The 23581-nt window shown below is 47.2% G+C and overlaps 1 protein-coding gene across 1 annotated transcript in view; it reads right to left on the reverse strand.

Annotated features, from left to right (window-relative positions):
- Positions 1-10789: 10789 nt before the first annotated feature.
- kcnk3a (potassium channel, subfamily K, member 3a) overlaps positions 10790-23581 on the reverse strand; it is a 30170-nt gene continuing 17378 nt past the window's right edge. The window contains exon 2 of the mRNA XM_076037595.1: positions 10790-13094. Coding sequence (XP_075893710.1) covers positions 12166-13094 — 929 coding nt within the window. The 3' untranslated portion in view covers positions 10790-12165. The remainder of the gene's footprint in view (positions 13095-23581) is intronic.

Consider the following 23581-nt stretch of genomic DNA (forward strand, 5'->3'; position numbering starts at 1 on the left):
GTGAGTGTTTGTATGTGTGTGTATGTATGTATATATGTATGTATATATATATATGTATGTGTGTATACATATATATATATACATATATATATATATTTATATATACGACATAAATATATATGCATATATATTTGAGCTTTCAGGTTTCTACAGAAGCACCTTGGTGCGAAAGCGAAAACAAGAATGACAAGAATCCGCATTTAGACTCACGATAAATCCTGACACTTTTTGGCTACAATTGTAAACTTTTTTTTTTGCGCGAGGCAGTCCGGTTAAAAAATAAACATCTTAAAGTGGATTTCATACGCAACCTTCCACGTGCACAGAAATTTACAGAACAGACTAGAAAAGATCGTCAGAATGTTTTCGATCAATGCTATTGCGACTTAAAAAAAAAAAAAGAAAAGAAAAGAAAAAAGATTTCCCCGTTCACAATGTCTCACGACTTCAGGCGCACTTGGCGATCGCCACGAGCGTCACTTAAAACCGCAATTAACGGCGTGCGGTTGCACAACCTCGGTGTGTATGGCTTTCACGGCCATCTCCTCCGCTCGCTTCCCAGTTGATTATCTAACCTTCGAGGAGCTCGGCCAAAGTGCCAGAGTGTACCAGGGTTCGGGGAGCCTGGCAAATTTTTCCCGCGGATCTTCTTGGAGGACACCTAATCACAAGTGACACGGGCACAGCGCAGCAGTTTTGACGGTGATGTGAGCTGAAGTCAGAAACATTTCTGGGGCTCTCGGCCGCTCCTCCAGATATAGGGGCGTAGTGGATGTTCCGCCGCAATGTGATACCTATTTCAGTCTTTTAAACGCACCTTGGGCGTGAAACGGCAAAAAAAAAAAAAAAAAAAAAAAAGGGGGGAGACACGCTCATCGGTGTAATTGGGCGCCGAGTCGTGTAGGTGCATCAGCTGTGGGGTCGTGCCTGTGTTTCTGGGCTGCATACTGTAGGTGTAGACTTGGAACAGGATGTTTTCTTTTCTCATTCATCCACAGTGCAGTCCTTGGGGAAGCATCCAAATCTAATGGCGAATCTGATTGCAGAAGTGAATTGCACTGCAATCTGTATCGATGGCTAATTTTTCTTGCGTTAAAATGGGCCACGTTGAACTTTAAAAAAGTAGAATATTCAATTTTTTTTTAATTTTATTCTAAAATATTTGCTGAAACACAAACAAAAAAAAAATCTACCAAAAAAAATAATCTGATAAATTTTAATTTAGGAAACATTAATTCCAATTTATATGTAATTGAGCTGCAACTACTGTGATTTTCACAGAGCGTCGCAATGACGTCTGTGCTGCTCCGCATAGCAACACAACGCTCAAACTTACACACGTTTGTGTGCACAAGATTAAAAAAAGATGCTGGTGGACCAGTGACATCAGAGCGCAGGTGCCGCTTGCCCAGTCTGGACGCGTGCTCGAGCGGATGATCGTTATCGTCACTTGCTACCATCCTCAAGATGCACTCGCAATAATTTTGCTGCCCTCGGTCTATTTTTACGCGCCGCGATTTGCATGCGCAAGCACAATGAATGTTTTGTTTTGGCTGTCGGGAGGCAGAGCTGAAGCTCCAAGGTTGATGTATGACAGAGCTTCCCCGGAGCCATGTCTGCTTTGAAAAAAAAGAGGGTGTCGCTTTCCTCCATGTGAAATCAACGCGCACTGACAATGACGCCTTGGAGAGGTAAAAAAAAAAAGAAAAAAAGAAAAAAGAGAAGGTAAAAATAACAATAAAATGTTATTTTAAAAAAAGGCTTTTTTTTCAAATTTAATGGCCTTACTTAAAGAAAATATGCAAAGTCATTGCCTTAAATTAACTGAGTAACAGAAACTTCATGAACAATGTACTAGTACTACTACTACATATAAGTGTGCAGTACTTGCATGAACTTGTTTACAATGACTTTACTTTACTAATCTAAACATGGATATTTTGAGTTCACAGCGCTTGAATTAACTTGCTCATTAAGTTTGCATGGTACTAGGTATAACTCTGTTGTTGTAACTTTACTGTACCTACGTAAACTTTACAATTCTGAGTTTACAGTACGTAACAGAGCTTTGTTACTGTCACTTGATATGTGAGAAGAAATCAATGTCATCTGCGTTCAATTCGTTTCGGAACTTTACAGAATGAACAGTATGCACTTTGCACCTTGAAACAGTTCAAAATACGGTCTAATAATAGCATCAAACCACTCTTCTCTGTCATAGCATTAACAGTGTGCAGAATTACAGCGAATCTTAACGCACGGAATAAAGCCAAAAATGTCTCGGCATTTTGATAGAAAAAGACAAATAATGAAACTCCAGATACTTGTTCAGTTGTGAACAAGTATGTGAGTTTGTTGCGTCATCATTTTTTACTCATGATCGACCTTTGCGGTGGATATCCAGGATTGTCTCACTCGTACATTGAAATGATTTTCTCTGCAAAGAAAACGTGTCGGAATTTTATCAATTGCACCATTTCCAAATGTTTCCTCTGCGCTCTTTCCCAGATGGATGTGTGGGACAAAAGCAACAGATTTAGGGGAACCGCTCTAGCAGAAATAGAGCAGCGGTTCTGGCCCACAACCCCATAAAATGAAGTAACGTCTATGCGACGCCCCGACTGTTGCACATAACTGCCGCTTATTAATTATTTTTTCCCTCCACGGATATAAAATTCTGACCCTTTTATGTGAATAAAGCCGCGGAGATACAGCCGCAGCTGTTTGAGCGTCAGCGTTTTTTCCCCCCTCCGCATTCCTCTTCGGTAATTGTCTCATTCTCTCCTTCAGATCGGAAAAACTGGCCACCGCTGACACGCCACCACTCGGGTAAGTCAACATTTGGAATTAATAAGACGCTTGTTAATCGCGCTAACGGGTGATCGTCTGAATTCTCCGACCCTCGCGTGGACATTTCTGAATTGAAAGGGGAAGTCCTCTTCAAAAAGTGACTGCTAATGAACGAGGCCACTGTTTGTTTGCCAAAACAGTCAGCTATTCTGACTTCTGTAAAAAAAAATGATGACGTAGCAGCAGAATCGGCTGAGGAATCCAGTGATCTGCGGGGCTGGTGTGCAAATGAGCGTCTGATGTAATGTCAGAAGCATCCAGGAATGGTGTCAGTCCCAGTTTGGTTGCTGTTGTGCGCAGCGTGCAGTTTAATTCTTCTTCTTCTTCTTCATTATTATTAATATTATTATTGTGAGTTGTAGTCGCAGTAGCAGTGGTGGTCAGTATCGTTATAATGCATCTGTAATCGTGGCGGGGTACGAAATTGGAATGGGCACGGGCACACTGGGCACTGACATTTGGTCAGGTGCTTTGATTTTGGAGGGGAAAAAGGAGGAGCTAATTCCTGGTGGGAAGGGCGTGGCTGCGACCTTCGTGTTCTGCTCTTGCCATTGAACAACTTTTTACGCATTCGGTGCGTGTCATTTCAAGTGGCGCGACGACACGGAAGAAGGCCGCTGCGACCGCGGCCCGTGAATATTCCTGAAACGAATCCCGCCCGTTGGCCAGCAGACTTGACAACGGCGCTGAAAATGAGTGACGTGACTCTTGGCAACTGACTGCTCGCACGCCCTGGTGTTCCCGCTCGCCGCCGCCACCGCCGCCGTCTCATCTCGTCTCGGCTGACGGCGTCGCGTCGATCCGAGGAACATCTCTGCAAGTGCCAGCAGCCTGTTTGGTTACGAAGCCATGCGAGCAGAATGATTGCAGAGGAAGATGGGAGGTGTGTGTGTGTGTGTGTGTGTGTGTGTGTGTGTGCTTGAGTGTGTGTGGCGGCGGCGGCGGTGGTCGTGGTGGTGACGGGGGCGCGGGGGGTAGGGGTTCGGAGGCAGCGGAGCATCGCCTGTGGTCACGGTTATGTAACGCGGCTAATGTCAGACCATCACATGAGATAAGACCCTTGCTGCCCGGTGTCCCTCTTGCTGGATGCCATTTTTTCTTTACATCAGCGACAGCGCGCACGTGCTAGGGGTCATCACGATGCACAGCGGCAGTGGGGGCGGGGGGGGGGGGTGGTTGGGGGGGCTGGGGAGGGGGGGGTCATACAGCAAATATGGCCGTTTGAAGGCCAAAGGGGAGCTGGATAGCAAATAGTAATCGTAATCGTGTCGTTCAACCCATTGTGCGTGCGCTGCCTGTTGCTGATTTGGACAGAGCTGCACAGCACATTGCAAGCGTTCCAGCGAGCCGCCCCACTGCGACGGCCGCATTCTCCTCACAGGAAAAGTACGAATTAATTAAAGGAGCCGCCGTGTTTCTCACTAGGAGTCATGCAACGCTGTGACCTCATTCAAAAGTCTTCGTTTGCTAAAAGAGCGACGTCGTCGTCTCTGACGCCAGGCCTTCATCATGGTTCTGACTTATTTGTGTATGTACTTATGTAGCCAGTGTTGCAGGTGGCTACCCTGTTAGCATGTTCCTAGTATCTTCTTACCCCACTGGTGTGTAATGGGTTTGGTAGTGTTCATCAGTCAACTTTAACCTCCTACGACCTGGCGTCCACCTGTGTGGACGTCACATTTCCAGTTGTCTAAACTAAATTAATTAAACTTTTGCTCTACTAGAGCCTGGTGTCCACTTACAAGAACATTAAACTGCCACCTAGTGGTGGAAGAAGAGTATAACGCCTCACATGTTAGATTCAAGATGGCCGACAAACCACCCAGAAGTTCAGACGGCCGCTCCCAATCCAATGGTTGACCAGGTAAAAAACAAAACAAAACAAAAAAAAAAACGAATTTCATGGTTGATTCTTGTTCAGATATGTACAGAAATGTTCAATGTTTATTATGGAAGTCGAATTGTGCGAAATATGTATGCGTATCAACATGTATAAAATGTGTAATATCTCATATTTTCTCATATATTTGTATATGCATGCCGTGTTAGAGTTTGGGTCTGAGGAGGTTAAAGATAAATGTAATGTTAATTTGTTAAGGGGCAAATAAAGCCAAGACTACCGGCAGTTCTGTGACATCTTTAAAATCCCCACGATAGTCTTGATTGCTGCTGAGGACGGTACATCGCTGCTGTGTCCACAAAGAAAAGCATCCCACAGGCTGCAAGTGGGATCTACAGAAATTTTAAAGAAAAAATTTAACTCGAAGCCTGTTGTGGAGAAAAAACTCTGTCAGCAGTTGCCAACCAAACGCAAAACAAACAGACCGCTGGCTCTCAATTTTTCATGATGGGCCGCGTCGTGTCTCCATTCGTAACACTTGTCGGAGACGTTGGATCGCGATTAATCGCGCTTCGCAAGTGACACGGGGCCAGATACGCAGATGTTAACACTCAGCAGCAAGCGCAACAAGAGGACTTAGGGGGTTCGACTGCACCGTGGTCACGGTTACAGAAAGGGAAGTGCACATGCCCTGATTTCCCAGCCTCAATTCCTGCTCATGAGCAAGTTTGCTAAATTTAAACTGGCGGCGAGAGGTGGCGGCGTTTTGGCATCTGGACGTGATCTAAATGTATCGGCGATGCCAACATGAGTCAACTGTCTGAGCAGTCAGACTTTTAATGTGACGGGATGCCCTTCAATCACAGTGGAACACAGCATAAATGTGCTATTATGGGCTGTCCGGCCCGCAGTTAGAAGATTAAAACCATATACGTTACTGTTGGGTAAACTAGAAGGTATTTCAAAGCTTGCTTGATGGGGCTATTGTCGAGTACGCAGGGAAAAGCAAACTGGGTACGTGGTTTTTCTCCCTCACATGTTCTGAAATGTTTCTCTCAAGTTGCATTTTTAAAGGTACTCATCATTAAAATGAAAATGTTTTCCAGTTTGATCAATTTCTTAATAACAAACTGCCAGTTTGTTAGCATTGGCTGCATTGTGAGATAGATCAGGCAACAACTGTCTCCCCCCCGCATTTTCAGATCAATGTGGAAAATGCATTGGCCCTGATGCAACGCGGGCCTAGCGAGAAATGCGAGAGCAGCCTCCGCACTTGACATTCCAGAGCGGAGATTAGAAAACTCATCATCCACCGAACAGCCGCAGCCGGGTCGCTCCCGACATCCATTTATCGCTGTGAATATGCTCCGTGTCCTGTGAAAGGGGCTCATCCCAACACGATTCTGCGAGACGGTTTACTCTACAAATTGACAATCTCGGGAGACAAAGAACAGACGGGGCGGGCGGGGGGCGCGGGAGAAGTGGGAGAGGAGATGATTGTGGCTTTTGAATACATTGATTGTCCACTTGTGGAGAATAATCTTCAAGGAAAGGCGGACAACTTGAACGAGGGCTCATTGAGCGCCGCCTGGGTGCAAGAAAATTCAGCAGAAATAACGTTGCCGCAAGTGGTGCGATCGGTGCGCAAGGCTAGCTAGCATGGTTACGCAATGTCGGAAAATCGGGAAAGGTACCGACTCTCCTGCATTTAGGGTCGCAAGTCGCAATTTCTTTTTATCTTTCTTGAGTCTAAAGTATACTTTGGTACTCTGGCTCTCACAGGAAGTGCACTTGTAGAGTGTTGGAATGTTGTCCTGGTAAGAGTTGGCAACAAACTATTGATAGCAGTAGATTTACCAGTACATTTGTGTGGACATAGTAGAGATGTTGGAGCTACCGGCTCACCGTTGTTTTGTGTGTTTTTCTCCTTCCAGATGTCTTTCAACCTTCCATTACGCAGGCGATCAAAGCGCTCCAACTGGTCTTGGTTCTCTCTCTTAAGATTACGCCCTTGATTGGGTTGTTAAGTGATTGCTCGCGTGTCGCACTTAAGCGAGATGGTATGAAGGTAAACACCGTACCCGGCGTCCTTTGTAATTAAGGTCTGGTTTGTTCATAGCAGCCTGGGGAGTATCAGCACGTACCCTATTCGAATGAATGAATGAATGAATGAATGAATGAATGAAGGCTTTATTGTCATTGCAACACGTAAACTGTGTACAACGAAAGTGTACAATCCCCGTCCAAACACATGCAGTAGAAATACAATGCAACATGAAAGGCAGGAGTGCAGGATTGAGCATTTCGCTCTGAAAGTCAACCTGCAGGGGTTTAGCAGCGATGCTACGTCGCGGCAGTTCACGTTGGATTGTTTTTTTGTTTTTTTTATGAGGTTCTGCATTCAGGAAACTAAAGAGTACAAGGAAGCAGCTTTAACCCTGGCATCGATTCTGACAGAGTTCGTGCTCGTCCCTTGCATATAGCGTTGTGTAACGTTCCTCCATCCAAGCACGAGGGACTGCAGCCTGTCAGATGCCGTTTGTGTCACAGCGCTCGTGGACCGATGCCTTTCTTCTGTCATGGTCCGCCGTGCCGCCAATGTGCGGAAGGCGCTGCGACGCCCCGTGCCAGATCCAAAGGACTCAGCACGATTGGGGTGAGAGGCTGAAGACCGCTGAAGACATTAAGACCATTTTCCATTCAAGACGAAACACCCACTGTGGCCTCAAAGCCAATAAACATATAATGCAATTTGAGTTGGACTTGTGATTAATGGGAGAAATGCAGCGTCTCCCTCCCTCTTTGACTTTTTCACTGTCTTGGTCGAGGTGTGGAAACGCCACGCTGCTTTTAGTGAGAACAATCAGGCGACGGAAGAGGGATCCATATCATGAATAATGCATCCCGAAGACGTGATTCATCATATTGCCGCCTCGGGTCAAGTGTGTCGAAGTCCATAATATACATGATGATTGATAGCGACAGTCGCCAGGAGCTCAGTTTCAAGCGAGGCGAGCACTCACTTGCACCACTGCCTCCACTATTGACGCCGCTCCAGCCAAATCCGAAATCGGAGAAATCGATTTCATACACAATTTTACCGTGGCATTATTAATTAAGACAGTTATTGAAAAAAAATCAAAAAAATCAATATATATATGTATATATATATATATATATATATATATATATGTATACATATATATATACACACACACACACACACACATACATACATATACACACACACATATATATACATATATACATATGTATTAGGGCAGCTATCGAGTATTTAAATTTTAATCGATTATTCTATCGAATGTTGACGGAAGCACGTTGTGTCCATATACATATATATATACATTAGTATTTGGTGTTTAACGTAGTCTTGTTGCTGTTCTCATAATTTAAAAAAATGTCTATTGGACTCATTAAAGCTTTAGTGCAATGTAATCAAGGAGCCTTGACAAATAGCAATACAGGTGCCTCGTGTGTCAATGAGATCCTTTGAATAAAATCCCTTCCAATCCGACAACACGACCCCCCCGCTTTGAAAAGCAGCCAATCCGCGCTGTCCAGGAATCGTCCAAATCGTCCTTCAGTCCTTACCGCAGTTTCGCTGTCCTCGCCCGTCACCGTCTCCCTCTGAAGAGCGACAGGTGACGTGAGGATACTGACGAGCTCTCGTGGAGACACGTCCAACCCACTCGACTGCGTTGCACTTCACGTCAGGCTTTTCCAGAGTGAACCTTGAAAGGCGGCGTCACGCGTCAAGATGTCAGCTGTTGATGGAGCGACTTGTCCCCCCCCCCCCCCGGAGCAGGGGCAGATGATTAAGGTGTGACTGTGGCAGTTACATAAGCAGTATCAAAAGAGGGGCTCACGAACTTAGTCCCCCCTCGTCCTGATTTTCATTACGCAACGTGGCGCATGTTTGACCCCTGACCCGGTGATGACTTTGAACAAATGAGCAAGCGAGCAAAAGCGTAATAGAGCCAACTGAAAAGCAGAGACACTTCTCAATGCAACTGGAGCAATTCAAGGTAATTCTCATCATCACCGTTGCTATTATTGCTTTTTTTTTTTTTTTTTAAATCAGGTGTTTTCATTCAACTGAGATTTAAAGTCTCGCCGTGATCAATGTGGCTGCCGCCCGGTCCGGCGTCAGTGATTGTCCGCCGGCGTGCCTCTTTGCACTGTATTGATTGCGCCGCGGTGCCGAGTGCTAAGATTGCTCTCCTCGCCCGCAATTACAAGCACAGGACAAAAAAGAAAAAAAGAAGAAAAAAGCAAGGGGACGTGGCCCCGCTCCTAGCAAATAAATTATTTGTCAGTACAGTGTGTACTTTAAAAAATATATATTTCATGCAAGCCGGCTCCACTCCAGGAATTATTTACACAAAGACACAGAATACATTTCTCAAGGTGCTGTTTATGTTTCCTCCCCCCGCGCATTGCGCCCCTCCGCAAGTGCAGCCACATGTAACGTACATGACGCCTGCCGCGGAATAAGCTGCGGAAAACATTGTCTGAGAACTCCGAACACTGATTGTGCGGCAGTTTGTGGAATATTTTCCACCACGTAAGCGGACCTGTAGCTCTTGTCCATCTTCAGAGGGCAGGAAAATAGTCAGAATTTGGAAGGCTCGCCGTTTGGGAGGAGATGCTTCAGCGTAGGTTACATCATGGGATTCCAGAGTGAAACGTGCAGAAGGTGCACGTTATTCAAATGGCCCTGTGAACTAAAACGCTGACACCCCCGCAGGGAAGCTTTGTGCTTTTGCCCTGACGACCCGAAGGGCGGCCTGAGAGCAAGTGGGACACGAAGAAACGGGGGTTAGCATCAGGTTGGACTTTCCCAGAGAGAATTTGCCGAAGAGGAAAAAAAAAAAAGGTTTGCCGAGAGTTCACCTTTTTTCACGTCGGGGCCCGAGTCATTCAGCCAAAAGCATGAACAGCTGAGGCGCACGTCAAAAATGAGGAGAAATCAGCTGAGCAAATGAAAAAAACACCCTAAGCATTGAAATAGAGGTGCCACGCTAAAGCTGAAGGAAATACTTGCTAATTCCCAAGTGACATTTCCAGCTCTCTGATCCTAATCAAATGTAAAGATGCCATGTTAAATGATTTATTCAGCAAGGCGACTTGGCGCTTATTCTTCCAGCCTAACGAAGAGACTGGAAACGTCACTTGAGGGCCATTCGGCCCACCAGCCTGATTGCGATTTAATTTTTGATAGCCGCAGCTAAAGCGACAGCGTGGCCACGGGCACGACGCTGTACACAAGAAATAATGAATTATTCATTTGTTGGAAAATCGGCATGTACATGTCATGACCTCGCTGTCTCACTCCCCTTTGCGTATTCAACCATGGTGTTACTTCCATCTGGTCCACTTGGTTCCCACCTGGTCCAGCACCTTTTCGGCCTTTGCTAACCCTCCCGGACCTCCCTTTTGCCTTGCCCTCCAGGTTGTGGTGCCTCGGGACATTTCTTGGTGTACAAGATATTCCAAGATATTTAATTTTTTAACGTAAAAACAAATGCACAGAAGTAGGTGAAGACAGAGCTTTACAATTCTCTTACACAAATTGACTGCGTCGTCGAATTGAATTTGTGTGTTGACATGTTTATTTTGAAAAAAAAACAGATGACACAGTGTGAAATTATTCCAACTTTGGTTTTGGCGAGTAAAGCTTTGGCTCGATTTGAACACTCAATGCCACAGTTTCCCCAACAGCGTGGGTAACCGACAATACAAACAACACACTGACAGTGATGATGAAGAATCTATATGAGTAGTACGGCAGACACAACATGAAATAAATATATATATCTCAACATTTTCAAGACTGTCAATCAAGACTAATAATAGATCGTGACCATTTAATACTCGAATGAATAAAATATAGGTTTAAATTCTTTCTTTTATTATGATTAAGGGGGGGAAAAAAATAAGCACATTACAAACGTATTAGCAACATTTTAGAGTTTCTCTTCCATGATCATGAGACATGTTAAATGACATTAAGAGGCATTCTGCAGCTATTAAGAATGTTCAAGTAGTAAAAAAAAAAAAATGCAAATAAAAAAAAAAACAATTGAAAACATAACATGAGTAAACGTGATTTAAATTAAATATAAAGACGTTATCCCGCGACCCTAAGTGCACGAGAAGCAGGTATAGAAAATGAATGAACGAAGGAGTGAAGACATTGTAAAGTAAGTCTAAAATGGAGACGATGAGAGAAAAACCTCCTGACGGCTTAAACGAGAGCAAAACAAGACCTCAGTTGGCTGAATCAAGTGTTGGTGGGGACGGAGCAAAGACCCCCTAAGTGCATGAGGTGCAAACTCTGAGGCCATTTTATTCGTGAACTGTACCGCGAGTCTCAATCACAGCGCATTAAAGTCCCACATCTCAAGCTGAAATACACAAGACAGAATGAACGAGGGCGCGTCGCGGACGCGACGAAATCGGATGTGATTCCTTTAAATAAGAAAAATAAAATAAAGCGCACTGAATTCCAGTGTCGTAACGCATTTATGACTGTCATCTAAGGTGCGGCAGTGAGTGGGACGTGACGCACAGCGTGAGCGTATAGGGACATAACATATTCCAAGCAAGTAGATGAAACAATGAAAAAAAAACAAAACAATAACTTTCTAGTGGTCATACAAAAATACACAGTGAGGTCCAAAAGTGGTGACACGGAGGTCAGCTGGTTGGAGACGCAATGGGTTTTTTTTTCCTTCTTCTTCTTCTTCTTCTTCGCGAGAAACCCGTCGTTCTCAGTCAATGAGATACGACGAGGGAGAAGGTGACAGACTTGGTGAGTTGGGATTCAACCTGAACTTTTATTCACCGACACAAGAGGAAGATGTTTGTGAATATTTCACTGAAAAAATAGGCTTTCCTTTTTCCTGCGAGTGAAGTGTCCCGATATGTACAAATCTACATTTCACTGGAAGCGAGTGTCGCGCTTGCGCCCGTACAACTCGACTCGATTGATTTCTGAAAAAGCAGATTTAAGACTAGTCAAGAAAATATTTCTCAGACGGTTATATACAATATATATATATATATATATATATGTACGTATAACTACCGAGCACGTGTCCCTTTTTATTAGAACTGTGAATTCGGTCTCAGGAGGACAGAAAATATCAAAGTCTCTGTTATGAAATCATCGTCAGAGGTGCTGCGACTCCCAAAGGCATCAACCGCCATGCCCTCTGAGTCCGAGTCGGTTTGTGCTTTAGCTGATGGAAGCCGACCAGGCGGCTGGAGTCCGGAGGCCGTGGCGCAGGGACCTCCGCCGGCGGCAGACGTCGGTCGTCGTCTCCTCGGGCCAAGAGTCGCGTCTTGCAAAGATATCACTGGCCAACTCGCCGCTCTTCCACACAAGTGGGACGCGACCTCGGTTGCAACGAGTCCTCCGCAAGAGGGGGGGGGCGGGCTTCATTCTTCCCTTAGATGGAGCTCCGGCGTTTGTTGAGCCGCCTGTAGTTGTTGATGCTGTGCAGTCCGGTGGAGACGGAGCTGATGGCCGAGTGCCGCTGCAGGCTGCACACGCAGCCGTTGGAGTGCATGGGGTTGGAGAAGGCCTCGCCCTGCTCCATGTAGGAGTCCGTGGTGGACAGGTCCCGCGGTATGATCATGGGTATGGAGTACTGCAGCTTCTCCCGGCTCTTGTACCAAAGGCACGAGCACATGGACTGGAAGTGGAGCACCTCGGCGTAGACGTTGCGGAGGCCGCGGCTGGCCGCCCCTCCGCCTCCGTTGCCCCCGACGCCGCTCCCCCCCACGCACCCGGACGGCGTGGAGGAGACCGGCGAGGAGGCCGGGTCCGCCAAGCAGCGGCCCCGTCCGCCCGCCTGACCGTTGTGCGCCAGCAGTGCCCGCTGCTCGGCGTCCCGCTTCTCGTCCTCGGCGTTCAATGTCATGAAGCGCAGCACGGCCAGGTTGAGGAAGGCGCCGATCACCGCCAGGCCCGTCAGGATGTAGATGAAGCTGAAGGCCACGTAGTTGTGCTTGGTCTGCAGCGCCTCCTCGTTCTGCAGCGCCACGTAGTCCCCGAAGCCGATGGTGGTGAGGGTGATGAAGCAGTAGTAGAAGGCGTGGAAGAAGTTCCACCCCTCGAAGTGCGAGAAGGCCACGGCGCCCACGCACAGCGTGCTAGTGCAGGAGATGATGCCGATGACGACCATGTTGGCCATGGAGACCTCGGTGCGCCTCATGCCGAGGCACTTCTTCAGGCGGTGGAGCAGGTACCGGACGAAGGTGTTGATCCGCTCGCCGACGCTCTGGAACATGACCAGGGTGAGAGGGATGCCCAAGAGAGCGTAGAACATGCAGAACATCTTCCCTCCATCTGTGCTCGGGGCCGCATGGCCGTATCCTAGAGGGGGAGGGGGGGGGAGGAGAAAGGAGCACGGTTACTGGGGCAGAACTAATTAAATCCACGGTGCGAAGAGGACAGGGGTCTGGGAACAGAAGGGCTGCGGGCTGGAAAAGAGTAGTCAAGTTGAACCCGGGTCGCAAGGGTGCGCGAGCGTTTCTTACTCTCCGAGCTGCGTTTTTACAGCGGATTCAAAGGCTCGTCGCTGAAATTGAGGATGAGAATGTGCAGCGGCGCGATGGCTGGGGTCTTGATGTCTTAGCACACACGGCAGAGAAATCTTGAATAATTCATCGTCAATTAGCCTTCGCAGTGTGGCTCCAGCTAATGAGCGCATTTGCACCGAGTGAATCACCTGCGTTTTTTTGTTTTTTTTACCTGAACCAAACAAACGTGAGGTCAGCGTGAGGTCGGCCACAAACGTCCATGCTCCTTTCTCTCATGGGGGTGAAAGCGGCGAGGGAGAGTTGGTACTGTGGTTTGACGATGAGGCGATGATGAGACATACTTTTATGTTCCCACGGTGGAAAATTGTCATTAGAACACAGCGTTCCAATACTATAATAGATTAATGAGCATCGTAGCACCAAAAAAAACAAAAAAAAAAACGGTCATGGACATTTCACAGTGTTCAATATACAATAAACGTCACAATCGTGCACTACCCCATAATGAAGTACACAGCAAACCCGTACCCAACAGGGTAACCTGAGCTATACCCGATTGCACTTAACAAAGGTATGACCCATTTCCAAGCAATAGGGCCAAGGAGGCATTAACTCATACACCCAAATAGTCTAAGGCAGGTAGGAGTCATTTTAGTCCCCGTCCTAACGGTATCTTTGTACTCTCTGCTGGATTCTGGATGGCTTGTCAAGGAGTGAGATCGGGGATTGGGACGAAAGAGATCTTGTAGTGGTTACTCTTAGACCTATACCCTTGTGTGTGCTCTGCCAATGCTGGCGACAAAACCAACTTGCAGTGCAGCTGGATTGCCAAGGTTCCAGATCTTGCCACGCATTCGTCTCCCTTTTCAACAAAAGAAGGACGCAACTGTTGTCAACTGATCCTTGGACACACCACAGAGGAACAACGAAGCAACAAATGCCTTCCTTGCTAACCCCGGGAGAGTGTTGCTTGGCTTTTATCCTCATTGCCTCATGACGTCACCCCACCAGAGTCCCGCAGGACCCAACTAACCGACACACTGTTGAAGGCCGACGCCTGAACCTGTTGCACACGGTGCCGGAGAGATGATATCGCCGATAACGCCGGGCCCAGCGAATGGAAGCGCTTTACCGATACTCTTGAATGCATTTACTCTGGCCGCTTGATTTGATCTTTCCAGGCTCTGGTTTTATTGTCACTGTGATCCATGGAGTATAGCCAGCTGTCTACGGTGCCAAATCTGCTTAGAGCTTTTCCGCTTGTGAGAATGAGAGCCATTAAAAACTGATGTATCGCATTGTGGAAGGAAAAAGCAGACCGGTTCGGCAAGCGAAGGAGACACAGTGCTCTGTAGTAGCGCCGCCTATTTTTAGTTTCTTCCCCACAAGGACATTTATTCCATTTCCTGATAGTAGTCGATGCCGTCGATGTAGTCAGTTTTCCCATGGAGGCTGGTTCTGGGGCCGGCTGATGGCCGAGTAACTTTTCAGTCTTGTTTGTTTGGTTTATCCCCTTATCAAATGGGCTTGAGCGTTCCATTTAACAAAATAGACAAATGACAAAGAAGTTGGTATATTTAGAGTGTGTTGTCCAGAAATTTGGACTACTTATTTATTTATTTTTTTTACTTTTTATAGTGCCAAACAAAAGTTGCGTGCCAAACAAAAGTCTGTTGATCAAAGGTCATTGCTGATTACCCATACAACACAATACAATACATAAAATAAACATTGACTTATTAATTGTAGTGTCTCATTTAATATTGCATTTTCTCATTTTTACACTTTTTCGAGTTTGTGTATCTTGTGTGGAACTTTTCTGAAATTTCACTCATTCATCTTGAAAACTTCCTCTCCAGTCTCTTAGGTTGTTGTAAAATAAAGCAGCCAATCAGTGACTTTTAAGTTGTGACAAAAGGGAGGAAATCACCTCTGCTGCGAGCAGGGGAAAAACACACACACACACACACACACACACACACACACACACACACGGATGCTTCAGTAGTAGCAAGTGCTATCACAACTGGATGGCAGTTTCACATTAAAAGGATGAAATCACACTTTAAGACTTTTCTCATTGAAATAATAAGTTCCTGCTTTGGCTTTCACAAGAGTTTGGTGAAGCAGGGAAGTTAAAAATTAAGTTTGTATCACCACTGGGCCACATCTAACACGACCGCGACCACCAATAGAGAGCTTTGAGCTGTTGCCATGCGGCTCAGCAGCAGTCCCAGTAACTGCCACATCCAGAAGAAATGCCAAATTTCCCCCTCCGCATTTGATTCATCCCCTGAGTGGGTGATCTAAGCCCAATATTCAGAATGCCAAGCAGGAAGGAAGTGGATACCACTGAAACAGTCTTTGGTATGACCCAGCCGGGGAGCTGGGAGGTTGCATGTTAGACTCTTCCACCCTTCTGCTCTAACATGAATAACTCTAACATGTTAATGGCGAATGCACTTTAAACATTAACAATTCATGCATTTATCAACCATCGGGAGGGAGACGGAAGCGTGCTCCAGGTGAGCCGCTGTCAAAGCCCGTCAGCGGCTCAGAGCGGCTTCGCCCAGACGAGGAGATGACCGGAATGACAGCGGCGCCCGTCAAGTGCAGACGCGGGAGCCCGGAGGCGACAAGGCCGGCAGTCCCGTCGCCTTGCGAGACAAGAGCGCGGGGACGGACGGGTGCGACCGGGCTCACCCCTCGCCCTGCCCTCTCTCCCCCTGCCCCCCCGGCCCGACGTTCCAAAACACAGTTGAAACGGAAAAGGAAAAAAAACTGGTGCAAGTCTCTCCGGGGTCGCTGACTTTGTTTATTTTGATCACAACTGCAGCTCGGGGGCCCGAGGAGAAGAGCAGCTTCGCCACTCGAGGGAGGTGGAAAAAAAGATCTGGCAAACAAACAACTGAAACCCGTTTGATTGACATCAAGAGAACGCTGCGTCCGTACACACTTCAAGGATAGATGAGGGCGGGGGAAAGAGAGATCCGGGGCCATAAAGATTACGACGTTTCCCCCTTAGGAAAACATTAATTACCTGTTTCATTAAATGACCTTTTTTTTTTTCACGTTTTTTGAAGGATTAGTGCGACACATGCTCAGGGAGAAAAACAAAAATAAGGGCATCGCAGGCAAAACGGGAGCAGACGGCCTTATTGCCTGCTGGCTGGAATGATCACATGATGCAAATTGCACGGCATTAAAAGGGAGATAATCGACCTTAAAATAGCTCTTTGGGAGGAAAAAGTGACAAGCAGGGGAGGGTTGTAAATGTCAGCGAGGCACAGGTGCAGCCTCTCCTCCCCGCTGCCTCTCACTGGGGAGTCATAGTTCACAAGACCATCAAACAAGGCTGGTTCCACAGAAAGTCTCCTCGAAGCGTTTCGAGAAATTTGAGATGCCTGATAAAGAGATTGTGAAGTGAAGGTGCTTTCTTTGCAGTCGGCTTTTGATCAGGGTAGCGCGCATGAGAAGGGAAGGCCTGAGCGCTCCGTGAGTGACATCACCCCGCCGTTCGTCCTAAAAGATGTCGACTCGGGGGCTCGCGGCTCCATCCCCGCGGCGGCGGCAGGTCGCGTCGCCCGCTCTTCATTATGCCGATTAATTATGTAGGGATTCAAGCGGGCTTTGAAAATACATCAAAGAATGGCATAATGTGCCTGTTAGGGCGGCGGTTCTCCGTCGGGCCGCCCCAATTAAATTTTCATTGATTAGCAGGCACAGGTTTGTTGTCACCTCCGAGAACGAGGAGCGAGACCTATGCATCAGGCGCACAGCCGCAGCCTAACGGGGGCAGAATTCACAAAGCGGCGGCGCATTTATTACCAGATGCGCCTCTACAAATGAACGCAACCCTCAAAACTGTAGGGCCACCCCGTCGCCAAAATCGCATTTAAAAAAACAACAAAAAAAAAAAACAGGTTTCTTCCGGTCAGTGTGTGCACGCCAGTGAGACTGGGATTAGCAGCCCGGTTATGAAACATGGCAGGTCGCGCGGACGTGTGCACCCAACACATGATGGAAAAGTCTCGAGCGGGTCTGTGGGGACGAAACATTCAAGACGCGGAATCACTGACGGGAACGCTGGTGGCGGCGCTGCTCTCTGGGGTTCAGCGGAGGCTTATAATGTCCTCAGACATCTCTGCGCCGACCGGCCTCTAGCTTGCGCGCGCGCACGGGGGTAAGAGTCTGGCTTCTTTGAACCGCACTGTGGGGAAGAGAGAGTCGATCGACGACGCAGGTAAGGAAAGGGCGCAATCTCAGGAGGGCAACGGCTAAACGTGTGCTGTTGACTGTTGTGCAGGAATGTTTTTTTTTTTAAAAAAGGAAGGAACAAATAATTTCTGTTAGCTTGACAAGCACTGACATTAGATTTTTTTTTCCCCCCCTTCAGTTTGATTTTACTATTATAGTTCACGGCTATGTGTTTTATACTCCAACTCATCACAGGGGACATTAGTTGCATCCTTAATGGCATTTTTCTGTGAGTGCACTCCAGTGGAGGGCACTTATCGAGCAGTGCATTAGGTTCAACATGAGTACAGATGTGTTGTACAGTCCCGGATTGTGCAACGGCAATTTGGACTTTTCATTTTTCAACCGCTGCTTCATCTTTGTCCCCTGCCACTCGACAACAGATAATAGCAAACAGACAACGACAATTTTATCACACATAAACCGAACACACACACACACACACCACAATGTCGCTGCCTGAGCAGCTCAGAATGCGTTATCGTGGTGCTCGATAGCGCGTGGAAGTTGAGGGTTTTGCTGTGTCCATCAGTTGGCACACAGCTTTTTTCGAGAACTTGGCCCAAAGAGCAAAGCACCTGTTGTTCATCACTTCTGAGACTCGAAATCTCTCCAAAGTCTGTTTTACATGACTGAGAATCTCATTTTCTTCTCAATCGTCGGTCTGGCACCCGGTCTCATTTGATCCAAGCCGAAATTGGTTCTTCCAATCACAGAGAAGTTGATCAAATTTATCAGAGGGGCTCCTCACAGACACGCCGCTCCTCAAACAGATCTTTCAAACACTTTTTTTTTATATTTTTTTTTTATCCACTCTCGCTGAATTCTTCTGAAAGGTGAACGTCGCTTCGCTTAACGGCACGTGCTTCGTCCTTACTATCTGCTGCGGCTCCGTCCGCGTGCGTCAGGTCCCTCTCGGTCGCTATCTGTCCACAGGGTTTCCAGGAAATCGACTATGGAACGGAATGAATCCAGACCTGCAGTCTACCTTTGGTCCGACCATGCCAAGGCTATGAATCACAGCCAACGTGGGTAGAACGTTATTTACACTGAGCAGCGCGGCTGTTGTCTCGGATTTGAAAAATATGCAACCTAAATATACAAACGGCCTTATTTTACAGCCCTGCCACAGGGATGCCGGTGTCTCTGTGTATCACAGGCCGGTAAACACATTCTATCTGTCATAATACGTGGGTTCAGAGGTTTCGCACGAGATGACAATATTCGCCCGTATATGGCTGGCCCACTTTTTAGCCGAATGAAAGAAGCCGGAGCAGCCGCCCAGTCGCGATGTTCCGCCCGTTATCTTACGTTTACCCCACGGCTGACGTGCCGCGGGAGATCTGAGCATGTCCTTTCGGTTACCGCGCAAGCAAAAACACCGATCTTGTCACGCGTTCCGGTTCCAGGCTGCCTTCTGAGCGGCAGCCCACTCAGCTTCCCAGCACGCCTTCGCGGCGACCTCCCTTCATCTCCAGCTGCGTCTGGCCAAAGATATCATTACACGGCCCGACAAACCCCCACGGCTCTTATCGGCTCCGGCGCGCTGTGATGTCGCGTGAAGAAAAAAAAAAAAAAAAGAAAAAAGAAAAAAAAAAAGAAAAAGAAAGAAAGCCGGCCGTGATCCTCGAGTTCCCACGAATCGTTCCCGTCGCCGCCAAAGCCGCCGTACCCCATCCATTTCTCGGACACCCCAAACTCCAGACGACCCCGCGGTTGTTTATTCAGGCACGGAAACACAGCTCTGGTCCTCCCACCCTCCTCATTACTCTGTCCAGCCTTTGCCCCCCCTCCCCTCCCCCACCAACCCACCCCCATCCCTCTGAACCTCACTGACGGCTGCTTTGTAGTGGCCTCGTGTGAAAGCAAAGAATAAGAATAGTTTCATTGCACTGGAAAAACAATGTGATTGTTCAGAGGATTTTTTTTTTTTGTTAGTGTGGTGCTGTAATTAGTCACATCTCCGGCACACAAAATAAATCATGTCGTTAAAAAAAACGACTAAAGAATCGTCTGATGCCCCCCCCCCCATGTGAATAATTACCAGTATGACGCAATGTGTTCTGTTCTCTCACTGTATTGATTTTCTCTGTTATATTTGCATCCCCTCTAAAAGTTCTCTAAGGAAGTGATAAATGTCTACAGTTCATATTAACGGACATCTGAATGAACTATTTTAGCCGTATGACATTTGTCCGGTTGTTACGAATGTACGATTTTGACAGCATTGCATATATGCATCAATCCTGCTTGTTATTGTTTTTCCTGTATGGACTGCTTTTTGTCGTCATGCAGATTGTTTGTCGCGCTTTTGCGTCGTTTCAGGGCCCCCCGGGATTGGCTAGCAGTCGCCTAGGCATCAGCTAATGGGGCCTCCCATTAAGTAAACAAATTAGTCTGATTCTGATTCAGGCCAATGACTGGACCGCTCTATTGGAAGTTAAAATCTTCTTCTTCTTCTTCTTAAAAAAAAAAAAAAAAAAAAGAAGAAATAATCAGACAACAAGAGTATATCTAGGACAAAATATCCTTGTTTTGATCCAAACACTAATGGCTCGTCTCAAATGTAAGTTGGACAGACGAGAATAAAATCAACTCAATTGCCATTACACTGTTAATAAACACAAATGACGGAATTATGAATGAATGATGACAACAATACACGATAAGATGCGATAGATGACACCATGTCATAATTAGAGGTCCATTATTACACCCATTTCCAGAGCCTTATTTCTCATTTCAGACTGCAGCAGAGTGCGATTAATCATCCGCAAAACTCAATAAGAACAAATGTGAACTGTTTACCCCTCTGGTTACTGCCCGCCCTTTGATGTGAGCAGATCCATGTTCTGGACTACCGTGGGTACATGGATGGCGTGCAATGTGACCTGTTCTTCCCCGGTGGACCTGCGCTTTATGGTCCTGTAACACTCGCAAGTGACACCAAATTTTCGACCTTTTTTCCTCAGGGTGCTACTAAATCAGTCATAATCGCCACAGTGGGCGACATAGTACGTTGCGCTCAGCGCGAGTCGCGGCAGACGCAGGGTGTTGTAGATAAGGGGGGGTGGGGGGGGCTATTCATCACACCGCACTCCAAATGCAGTGCCAGAGGAGACAGCCCGTTGGCCCGGCGTCTGTTTGGGTAACTCAGTTACCTCCGCGTGGGTTCCAAATCGGGCTCGGCAGGCGTGTGCACTCCTCCCGCACGCACGCAGCTGAGGCCCGAAAACATTAAAGCTTCACGAGCCCGAGCACCCAGAGCTACGAGCAGTCAGATGAGAGGGCTATGACTCGGCCGCCTGTGCCGAAAATGTACCTGTGGTGCAGTTAAACCCCTCCCGTCATCGCGCAGTACACCCACAACGCCCGCAGATTATCTGCAGAAGCACTTTATCCTCCATCAGATACAACACTCCAAACCATCTGTGTGTGCATGAGTGTGTGTGTGTATGTGTGTGTGTGTGTGTGTCCCACCAGCCGAGTCATATGTTTTGCTTTCGCTGTGAAGAAAAAAAAAAAAAAATCTCTATCAGGGTTTATTTCCAAAGGCACTCCTTAGGTTCCTTTTTAGGGGATACAAGAGGAACTTTGGCAGGCCGTAGTTTTCCATGAGGTCAGTCGGCCGGGCATTCCAAGCAAGAGTGTGAGATCTCCGAGAGCCCCGGGCTAATTAAATACATCACGTGATTTATGTACCTGATATACAGTTGATACAGCCTTGTTTTAAAAGTCACAACACAGCTGTACTAAAAGGGAGGCAGGGATGGGGTGAGGGTTGAGGTGGAGGGGCGGGGGAGGGGGAGGGGCACACACACAGACACTGTACACAACAAAGGAGCAGGGTCTTTGGTTGGAGGAGGAGGAGGAGGAGGAGGAGGAGGAGGGGAGTTGAAATATGAAGGGAAATAAGGAAGATGGAAGGTTTAAGAGATGGAACCCAGAGCTGACACACAACCGTTTCATCGCCTGCACTGCAGTAAAAAAAACCCGGAGAGATTTAGGAGCAGATTTTTTACATCTGATGTTTTGAAAGTCCGTTTAGATGCCTGGCCGCCCTTAATTTGTAGCTGCGGTATTCCTCACGTGGCGACGGCGAGGCAGGATTTGTTTTTCCTGCCTCTTTTGGGAGGTCAAACTCCAAGAGCAATGTGCGTTTCAAGTGCTCCATTTGGCATATCTGCGTCAGAAGGACGCCTGTGTGGGCACGGCGGGAGAGCGAGAGAGAGAGAGAGAGAGAGAGAGAGAGAGAGAGAGAGAGAGAGAGAGAGAGCATGTGACGGGAAAGTCGGAGCAAAAAAAACAAAACAAAAAAAATGTGTAAAACGATAGCATCGTTCTGAAAATAGCTCCTTTGGTGAAAAACTGACTTGTGCACTCTGGGGATGCTCTGAAGTTGTGCAAGGCGAACGAAGCCTGTTTTCATCGTTGCAGAAATCGACGCGTAATCAATCGGCAGGGGGAAGAAAAAGAAAAAAAAAAAAAAAAAACGATCAAGAGAGTGAGTCCTCTTATCTAAGTGCTCTGAAGAGAGCAGAGCAAACATGACGGGTGTCCAGCTGCGGGGAGAAACCTTCAGGACGGTGGGGCGAAGGGCGCAGGAGTCTCGTCGACGGGTACTGCAGGGATGTGTTCGGCATCCCGAGCAACGGAAAGAAAGAATCGGACTTTTTAACGGCCAGTTCAGACATCCGACGCGGCCAAATGTTGTTTGGCTGTTAAAAAGCGGTTCGCTTAGGTAGGCGAGTGAGTTGGAATAGCTAAAAAAGTGTCGGACAATGGCAACGTTTTACCAGCGTGGCTGATAAATAAATAAATAAATAAATAAATAAATAAATAAATACTACAGTAAAAAGGACGAATATTCAAGCGGACTGAGCCCGTGTTTGAAAACGCTAAAAGCAACAGATACATATATTTACATTGCTCAAAGTGATGCAGGAGCAGGGTTAGGATTTTACCGTGTGCAAATACTGTCACATGTATTCCATGCCAATCGACCGACAGCGCAGATTCAGATTTTTTAGAATTATAATTTTTTTTTTTTTTTAAATATCATCGTCTGCCGTTCACGCTGGAAATGTTGGCGAGCACTCGTTCCCGGCCACAGCGTGAGGAATGAGACCCACCGTCACCGTCGGTGACGGCCGCGTGGATGACGAGGATGGTTTTTCCGGCGGAATATAAAAAGAGCAGAGACACAGATAGATCTAGGCTAGGAACTGGGCCAAGTGTGAATCAGGAAAAAGCCACACACGACTGCCGGCGTTGGATCCCTCCGCTCTCCTTCCAAGGCGGCCGCCGGTGCTTCGCCACGTGCGGCGGCGGCGGCGGCGGCGGAGGGACCGCTGACCGCAGGCCGCGGCTGCTCACTGCTTATCCGACTGGAGGTCTCTGCCGCTGCACCGGCTTGACTGAACTCCAACCTCAAGTCTATGACCTTGCCACAGTTTCAAGAGGCTACCTCACTCGTGCCTTGAGATTCCCTAAAATTTGGACGGCAGGCAGCCGGCAGCTCATGTATTATTCAGCCGAATGCTCCTTTTTTTATAAACAGCTGCTCTCTCCGCCCTCGGCCACGTTTATTTCCATCCCGGCTCCCACTTTCTCCCGCTTGCCGCCGCCCTCTCTTCGTTCAAAGCGACGTTTGGCCTTTGTTCCTTTGCGGCCCGTGCCCGCGCCGTCACCTGACCTGACTCTGTCGCCTGACTCCGCACGTGTGCACCTCAGCTGCTCTCAGGGAGCAAATGCTGCCTTGAACTAGCAAACAAACTGAAAAGCCAACTTTTATAGTCAATTCTGCCACGTGTACAAGATGGAAGGAAATTAGGTTTCTCTCATATCCACAGTGAAAGTACGCTAGAATATAAAAATGTACAACTCTTGAATTACGAAACATTGCTAGCTACGTTTTGAGCCGTGGGCCACAATGGGTTCTAAAATGTGACAGAGGGTCCCAGACCAGGAGCAGATTGGATGGAGTGTTTTGGTGACCCACCTCATAGGAGAAAAGTAACATATCATGGGATATGTAGAAAACGTGCTTCAGTGTCAATTGAA

This window comes from Nelusetta ayraudi, unplaced genomic scaffold (genome assembly GCF_046127955.1).
Source record: "Nelusetta ayraudi isolate G7.1 ecotype Tasmania unplaced genomic scaffold, CSIRO-AGI_Nayr_v1 ptg000052l, whole genome shotgun sequence".
Lineage (NCBI taxonomy): Eukaryota > Metazoa > Chordata > Actinopteri > Tetraodontiformes > Monacanthidae > Nelusetta > Nelusetta ayraudi.